This window comes from Lolium perenne, chromosome 2 (assembly GCF_019359855.2).
Source record: "Lolium perenne isolate Kyuss_39 chromosome 2, Kyuss_2.0, whole genome shotgun sequence".
In the NCBI taxonomy this organism is placed as follows: domain Eukaryota; kingdom Viridiplantae; phylum Streptophyta; class Magnoliopsida; order Poales; family Poaceae; genus Lolium; species Lolium perenne.
Window position 1 is genome coordinate 17938408 of NC_067245.2, and position 8936 is coordinate 17947343.

Genomic DNA, 8936 nt, shown 5'->3' on the forward strand with positions numbered 1-8936 from the left:
TTATGGATGATTGGAAAGGCCATACTGTTCCGTCATCAGAACTTTTCCAAAAATATGAATGGTGACTTGTGATTTTGAATTGAAAGGTGACTTTGACTTTGAATCACAACTGAGTTGTGGGAATGACACTAAGGTTCCCACTTGAGTTAGTTAATCAAATGAAGAGGCTTTGATTATTAAAGTGTTTATGAAATAAAACTGGCTTTATGCAAATGAAACTAGAGCTTAGGACCCCTTACTATAGTTGATAGTATTTACCTTAGTATTAGTTTGCGAGTACTTTAAAGTACTCATGGCTTTGTCCCTGGCTATTCAAATGGCCAGACTATGAAGAGGAGTACCAGAACCCGGAAGAAGGACAGCATGACGTCTACGACAACTAGGATCACTCCTGACGTCGACAGTTGCCTGTGGAATAGATGGACCAAGACCGCTACTATTTCGCTTCCGCTATGTGTTTCATATTTGGATCTCTAGATCCCGTATGTTGTAATGAGACTGGATCATGTGATCCTTTATTTGTAAGACGATTATGGTATGTAATGAATGATGTGTTGTGATATCAATCTATTATGTCTCGCAAAAACAATATTCCTGGGATTGCGAGGAATGGCATAATAGGCATCTGGACTTAAAAATCCGGGTGTTGACAGCAGCGCTGCGGCGGGATGGCGGCGGGTGGGGTTGGTGTGGTGGCGCTGCACTAGGGCAGCAAAGACGGGGAAAACGAAGCATCGAAGCGCTCAATTTTGCTGTCCCTGACATGCAGGACCAGGTAAGAAAAGAATAACACTTGGCGCGACCGCGGAGCGTCCGCGGAGACGCAACCTGCATATTTGGCCCAGGTTTGCATCGCCGCGGCCGGTCACTTTGCGTCGTCCCGCTGAAGCAGGACCCAGATGCATTTTCGGTCACGGCGGACACAACGATCGATCAATATCCGTTTGCGTCGCTCCGTCGGAGATGCCTTATGCGCTGCCCCAGGCTACCAAAACGACCACACCGTGCTCCGCCCACAAACTATCCTCGAACACCCGCACCAGTTCGAAGTTTCGAACCCTCTCCTCCTTCCCCCCATCGGTAAACAAAAAAAATCCCCTAAAATCAGAATCACTGTTCTCCTCCTCCGCCCCGGAAAACCAAATCCGCCCTCACCGGAATACTCTTTCCCTTCCCCTTCCCCTTTCTTCGCCCGGTCAAGATGGGGGTAATGAAGAAGCCTGCCGCGAGCGGAAGGCTGCCCGCCGGCGACGGAGTTGGAGGGAGCGGGGGGATCCCCGGCGGCGATGAAGGTGGAGGGCGGCGCCGCCGTGGCAAGAACCACGCCGCCGAAACTAGGGGAAGGCCGTCCCGGGATGGAGAGACCGAGCAGGGGACCAGAGGAACTCCCCGCGGCGACGGAGGGGCCGGGAGCGGCGGGGTCCTTGCCAGCAGCGGAGCGGGAGCGAGCGGGCTCCAGGGGAGTCGCAAAGGCGGAGAAGGGATTGGGATTGGCCTTGGCGTGACGAAAAAAGATCGTCCACCCTTTTCTGGGTTTCTTGTGCTATGCATTCACTGCACAGATGAGGTGAGATAATCACACATTGCTCTTTCAATTCCAGCAAATTAGCATTCGGTGCAGCATCCGCTTTAGGAGACAAATCGGGGAAACATGGTCTGCTTGTGGTCTTATTCTCAAAAAAGAAAAGAAACTTATCTCGTTCCCGTTTAGATGTTCCCGTTCCAGTTTCTTGTTCCCGTTTCTTGTTCCTGATGAAGTTATGATTTTGGTCACCCCAATATGAGAGCCAACTGCACAGAAAGTTCTTGCTGAATTCTTTTTAAAAGTAAACTGCTTCATTATTCACAAAAAAAAAGGAAATATACTGAGATAAATATCCTCTGTTGCAGGGCATGGATGATTATAAACAAAAAATCGAGGCCTTGGGTGGAGAAGCTATTACCGGCTTTCAGTATAGCACAGCCACGCACATAGCTGTCGAGGTTTGTTTTGCTCACCCTACATAGCAAGTTAGCATTTAGCAACACAGATTGTGAATTTAAATTCAATTGTAGTATGGTAGCAACACAGAAGGAGCTTCCCTTCTCCATAGTAGGTAGCAAGCGGAATGTTAGAATAACAAATATACTAATTGCTAGAATGTTATTCTAATGTCATGTAGGGATGATCCTTGTAATTATATCTGTTGCTACCACCATACTACAAGTCTACAAGTGCTGCCATCTAGACCATCTAGCAAATATACTTATCGTCAGAATATAGCACAAAGATTTTATGTCTGCCTGATATCTTAGATGATCTTAAATTTAACGGTGGGCATTCTGATGAAGGGATTACATCGACACTTCTGTAGGGAGATATACCAGCTGGCGGGAGAGTGATCTGGGAAGGTGATGGAAAAAAGGTTACCACAACCAGGTGGATCGATAGCTGTTTCAAAGCTGGGAAGTTATTGTCTGATCCGCTGAAAGATTTGTCTGAAAGTCTTTTACCAATCGTCAATGTGACACCTTTGGCGAGCAACAAGTCCACTGGGAGGTAATTGTCTTAGGAGCTGCTCTGGAAGTGAACTTTATTTACAACTTAATGATTGTTGCATATACTGCTTAGGTGTGTATCATAATGACAATTTTTTGTTTCAGGAGCTGCTCCTCGGATGGAAAACTGTCTACGCATAGGCATGGGAGCAGAAAGCGATGCTCCAGTCGAAGGCAGACAAAATTATCTCCTACCGGCATCTACCACCATCTCCTTATCTGCGTAGAAAACCAGCGACAGTCCGAGTCGCTCTATGATTATGCTTTGGGGTTAAGAACATACCAGAACATCACTCTTCCTGGAGGAACAAAAACGTCCAAGCTATGCAAGATCTCGATGAAGTTCATCCTTGACAGATGCTTCAATATCATGGTTTCTTTTCATGCACAAAAGAAAGCTCTGGGGGGCCTTTTATCTGCCAAAAGCTTCCGTGTTTATTCAGATGACTCTGTGTTGCTTGATATTCCTGAGTCAGAGCTAGTTCCTTACAGTGATTCCGAGGGGGACAAGGATTACACGGGCTTTGTCCTGATGGTAAGGAAGGAGGTCTTCCACCACCAACATCTTCCGATAGATATTGTTGAGTGGCTTCGTCTGATTTCCAAGGGAGTCTCAGGTTGCCATCAGATCCTTCTTTCCAACTTTATCTATCTCATGGAACCTTATCAAGGATTTGGTGCTTTCGTAACAATGTACCTCCAGTTCTCAAGTATACAGAGTACTGAAGGGTGGGATGACCTATCCTGGGCGCTAAGCAGCTATGACAACTGGAAACTTCCCCTAAATAGTCTAATGTTGAAGACGTTTTACTACATTGATAAAAATGGGAATAAGGTTGAGTACGAACCAGATATAAGAGGGCTCCTAAGGCTTTTGTGGAACTGTTCCAAGCACCAGGCAAAACGTGAGGTGAAATCCTTCGTTCACATTGTCCTGTCAGAGTATCCATCCTTGCTCTCTGATCTACAGAGATCGCTATATCAGTTAGGATACCTGAGCCACTTGCGGTTGAAGAATTGACAGTGAACGAGCAGAATTTCTTGCAAGGACGCAGGGTCTGATTGATGACCAGTGGTGTTTTAGAGAGTCAGTTAGCAAGTATAAGACCTACATAACAAGCTTTGGAGGAAGAACTCTTGCCCCCTTTGTAATGATCTTCATTCTTTTGGGATACACTATACCTTTTGTAACACAAATTATCGGTCTCTGCAATGTATACTTCAGAAGACCAGACAGATGTTGTCTTCGTTTGGTCGATAAGCTGTCTTGAAATAAGCAGTAGTGTGCACTTTGTATGATAGTTTTACTAATAGTTATACGCCTGTAATTGTGGTCAACACAGTTTTGCACACTCAAGCTGATGCACAGACATTAATATAGTTTAATATTTGAATGCTATACCATTTAAATGGCAAGTGGCTGTCAGAGTTTTCACTTCCTGATAGATGTTGATGTGTGAACAGGGAGAAAGATGGATGGTACATTCTCGTAAATATCATATCATGGAAACATAGGTGCCTAACAAGGAATGAATCACCTGAACGAACCTATTAGGGTCATAGCTAAGCTTACTTATTGTCTTTTTTCTGAGGACAAACCCTAATTTTAATTTGCGGTCTCATGTTCCCAGCCTTGTGACAAGGATGGACCTTGTGGAAATGGTAGATTGATTGTGTTACCAAATAGTTTGTACCTTATTTTCAGACCAAACCACAAATTCAAGACGGCCTCCATGTCCAAGAAAACAAGCGTTTGAATTCAGTCTACGTTCCACAAAACCAACTAATGGCGAAATGTCATTGATCGTGAGTTTGGTGGTGCCTAAAGGCGGTAGGTGAAAGGAAGGCAACCGACCGACCAGCCAAACGACATAGCCAGAGCCTCCAAGTGCTCATCAGTGACATTGATTGACATAAGATATAATTTTGCATAATTGAGACACAACCATGTAGCCTGTGCAAACTCCTCCCACAGAATTTTCAAAGCAGCAAGTTGAACTAGACATGCTTGCAGAATAAGATTGCTACTTTTGTCTATATACGTAGTAGAAAGTATATATCCAATGTGAAAAACAAGAGATAATTTTTTGGAGTAAGCAATTTCTAGGACAAAATGATATACCTGTATAGACTAGTTGTATACTAAACTAAAAGGATCGTTATGATGATCCTATACTGCAAGTACACATGTCATTCATCCTATACTTCAGGTACACATGTCATTCTCATAGTTGAGGATACTAAAATGCAGCTTCATCAACAAAACAAAACTGCACTGGAAGAATTGGCCTTCATGGGCTCCAAGCCTGCGATGGCTGACTAAAATTTCTGAGAAGAAAATAAATCAGAAAACAGGCAGAAATGTGAAAACGGGAATATACAAGAAAATATAAGGAAAGAGGATTATCTGTACCATCCATGGAACTATAATCCTAAATTGCTGCCTGGTCTGCTCATGCAGCCCATACCAGATCCTACACAAGAGACACTGAGGCTGCAGCATGTTAAGAGAATTGGTTAGTCTGGTCGCGTGGAAATGAAAACGAGTTAACATGCTCTCTTCAGATGCTCACATGCTCTGGCTTTCTGATCTGCAATCAAAGCCATGGGAGTTAAATATCCACCCTCTTACTTGGGCGGTTGACATTCTGGATGAAACTATTTGTAACCTGGGTTTTAAGTAAGAACCACAGCTATAAGTTATAACAACACACTCCTCTAGGTTACAACTAGGACTAACAGAAAAAAAAACTTTGTCATGGCAGTGACGGCCATGAGGTTCCTCGCTGTTAAGGAATGCTTCTCCCGCTGTGATAAAAATAATGAAACAGTTGACAATATGCTTAAAATAAATACTGATGGCTCTAACTCATATGAGAATGGGCTGATGGAACAGGTTTTGGTAATAGAATTTCAATGGAAGCTTTACTGTGGAGGGCTAAAACAAAATACTATTTTATTTTTTTCACAGAGGCTTTAGCCTGTCAAGATGGCATTAAGCTATGGAACGAGGCTTTCAACATTTCATTGTGGAGACGGACTGCCAGGCTATTATTAAGCGATTGTATGAACAGAAGGGCCAACTAATACAAGAATGCAATAAAAGGGTTATGCTCTCTCTCTCTCTCTCTCTCTCTCTCTCTCTCTCTCTCTCCCTCTCTCTGTTTTGTCTAACAGTCACAGGTATAAACCACTGAATATGCTGGTTGGAGGTAGAAACTAAAATTGTTAATGAAGTAATGATGTTATGCAGAAGTTCCGAAGTTGAACACTACATTTAAATTTTCCATCATACTGAAAGTGGATGATAGAGGAAGGATTTCCACATACCAAAAAATACTACTAAATATACTATTCTTCCATACATGAAATACTTATGCACCTAAAGGAATAGGGATCTTACCACCAGCATGTTCTGTTAGCAGAAATATTTGATCTTGCATACCCAAATATACAAATATATTTCATCTCCATGCGACTACAATGTCAAAAGCAAGGATATCTAGTTGCATTTCATTTAATCTTGACTCCATCATTTCTTGGATACTATACAAGTCAAATAATTTTAGGTGGAACTGTAAATCCATCCATCTTTCAGTTGGAGAATGAATTGTCTCAAATGGTGAACAAGAAATACAGAAAGAATGTTGCAACTTGCAAGAGAGGATGCTTCCTGTCTACTGTTTTTTGGAACTAATTTATGAGCAAGTCCATTATAAAGAAGTTACTTCTTTTAAATCTATCTGCTATAGCATGCGAATAACTTGACATGACAATGGACACTTTGTCCTTTCTAGCTGTTTTTCTTTACTTGAAGGCAGTTCCAAGAGGAGGGAGCTCCGACGATATTGGAAAGCTTGGCTGCATCCAATCTAATTCCTTATGCATGAAATTGAAAGGTATTAAGTTAGCTATTATCTTGAGAAAACAGGTTGTCACCTAACACATTTATTGCGTTCAAGGTATTTGACTATTAGTTAACTATTGCACCTACCAATCGATGCTACCCTGAGAAGAGAGATGATTAAACACTAATTCTGAAATAAGATGTAGACATGCAGATCTTAGACTGCTAGTTGCCAACCCGAGTGATCCTGGCAGTAAGATGCAGGTTCTTTTAAGGTTGTTTGTAATTGTTTTTGAACATTTGCTCACTGCAGATCAAGAAGCATCCATTCTAAATGAAAGGACACAGGCCTAAAACTGGAATGCGGATACACTGCTCTAGTTGCATTATGGCAGTACATACCTTTTCTAATCCCTGACTATGGTGATACTGCAAGCAACAAAAGTACAACTTTTAGTTCTTGAAACATATGATCACCTCTGGGCTGATGTTCAAGAAAATTGCGAAGAGAACTAACTTCTTTTTATTTCACTTTATAGTGCCACATACCGTAGCTTACATCCAGATAACTCGGACATGGTTCAAAGAAAACAAGCAAAACACCTCTTACATCCAGAACACTACAGGAGAAGATCCCCCGAGATGCTTAGACACTACATAGGAGTTAGTGCGATGGCGCGTGGTTCGCAGCTCTCCCCTGTGATCATACTTAAGGCCAAATGTGCTCATATGGAGCAGGAAACCATCACGGTCACCAAAGGCGCACCTAAACTCCACTCCCTCACGTAGCACGCACTCGACAAGGCAAAACTTGCCGTCGCCCATGTACGCGAGAGTGGGCCTTGTATGTTGAACTCGCCTCTCCGGGACCTTAAGGAACAACTTCTCGTTGACAATCTTCCAATCCGGCTGCACAGCACTTGCTCTGCTGCGGGAGGCGACTTGACAGGAGCAAATGTACCCATCTTTATGAAGCCCGACCCATGCGTCAATCTCGCCGTCGAAGTAGGCTTGACCTTCGAAAGGCAGCACCCATTCCCCACACCACTTCCACTCACAATGCTTGGTGTCAAAGGAGAAGGTACCCTTGGGAAGATGCCGATAGTTCCTATCGTGCGCAGACATGAATATGGTGCGTCCGTCCGGGTGCATCGCGTATGAGGTAATTTCCTCATCCATGGCAAATGGTGGTGGGGAGGGCAAGCTTTTCCAGGACCAACCCATGGCTGGCCTGGGAGAGTCCTCATCATTCCCAGTGGGTGCCCACGACATGGCCTCAAAGGAGTGCTGCTCGCTGCCATGGCAAGATTGCAATGCATAGAGCACATCTCCAGCGACCACGGAGATGTCAATGCCATCAAGCAGTGGAACCGGTAGGCTTGGGCCGATGGCGAGTCCTGCCGTGTTGGTATCGTATACAAGGGTAGGTGTCTGTCCGCAGCGCGGATTGGTGGCGATGAAGATGTTGTTGCCAAAGGCAGTGAAGCCCATGCCGAGATAATGTACTGGCGCCGCAAACCGGAGGGCAGCAGGGTCAGGGAACCCGACCCGCAGGTCGGTGCAGGTGTCTTGCAAGGTGTCGGCATCGATCTTGTGGATGCTGAAGCCCTTGTCCCAATCATCCAGCGCCAGATAGAGGTGTTTCTTCGGCACAAGCCGCGGCCTTTTGCCGGTGCGGCTGCCGTTGAGTTGCGATTGATGACGCTTAGACATTGTCTCCAAATCTAATCAATCCGCCGGCCGTGGCTGTATCTGTGTAAAGAGATTCAGTTCTGATTTTGATTGGAATCAAGGGAACGAAACGATAATCTGAGGGTCGGCACAAGAATCCAGAATTAATAATCTGGTAATGAAGCGACTTGTCTTCGAATCCCTCCTCTTGTTTATAGAGCTAGGGTGGGGCTGACTAAATTGAATTCCCAGACCGGCTCGGTTTGCAGATAGGAAGGGTAGGGCACAGAGCAGGATATACCTGGAATCCGATTCGGAGCAGAACGACCATGGGGACGCCGCTGCCGCACGTTCTCTCCTCTATGTAGTAAGAGGCATCGTCTCTCCTAACCGACGCCGGGACGGTTGCCGGCGGCGGCGAACTTCCTAGGTAGAGCCGCGGAAGGGACGATTCAGCAGACTGGGTATGGCCGTATGGGAAGGTGCTGGGCTGCTGGCCATGTCTAGAGAGAAAGTAACGGAAGAAAGCATTGAAAAAAAACAGATAATTTCATTCATGTTCTAAGATAATAATTTCATTTTGAAAACACCAAATAAAAAACAAAAAGATGTTTAGATTCGTAAACAATTTGGCATTCCATTACGTACTTGTTTGATACTCGCGTTGCTACGGGCTTCTCGAGCTTTTTACACCGCACGTGTAAATATAGTACTAGTACACATAAATAATTTACAGGTACAAAAAGAAATAGCCACCCACAACGTTGAAGCAAAAACGATGAGTAGCTTTGAGTCATAAGAGCATCTGTCGCCAAAGCCGTCCCCAAAGCTATTTGGGGCGCGTCGGACAAAAAATGTTCTAGCCGCGTCTCTCAAAGCT

General features: G+C 44.4%; 2 protein-coding genes across 3 annotated transcripts; one reads left to right on the forward strand and one right to left on the reverse strand.

The window, feature by feature from the left end:
• The first annotated feature begins 1039 nt into the window (after positions 1-1039).
• On the forward strand, positions 1040-3866 carry LOC127331351 (uncharacterized). Its single transcript, XM_051357482.1, has 4 exons — positions 1040-1567; positions 1891-1983; positions 2355-2539; positions 2644-3866. Exons 1-4 carry the CDS (start codon positions 1202-1204, stop codon positions 3557-3559), a joined length of 1560 nt encoding a protein of 519 aa, XP_051213442.1. The 5' UTR covers positions 1040-1201; the 3' UTR covers positions 3560-3866.
• Positions 3867-4531: 665 nt separating this feature from the next.
• LOC127331352 (uncharacterized) lies at positions 4532-8524 on the reverse strand. Of its 2 annotated transcripts, XR_007869711.2 has the most exons (3): positions 8358-8524; positions 4952-5032; positions 4532-4866 (listed from the first exon to the last, which is right to left on the reverse strand). XR_007869711.2 is itself a non-coding variant. In XM_051357483.2 (2 exons), the coding sequence occupies exon 2, from the start codon at positions 8096-8098 to the stop codon at positions 6992-6994; it is 1107 nt and encodes a 368-aa protein (XP_051213443.1). In that variant the 5' UTR covers positions 8099-8137; positions 8358-8524; the 3' UTR covers positions 6437-6991. The 2 variants fall into 2 exon arrangements, 1 of the variants encoding a protein (XP_051213443.1); XM_051357483.2 differs by lacking the exons at positions 4532-4866; positions 4952-5032 and adding an exon at positions 6437-8137.
• Positions 8525-8936: the final 412 nt, after the last annotated feature.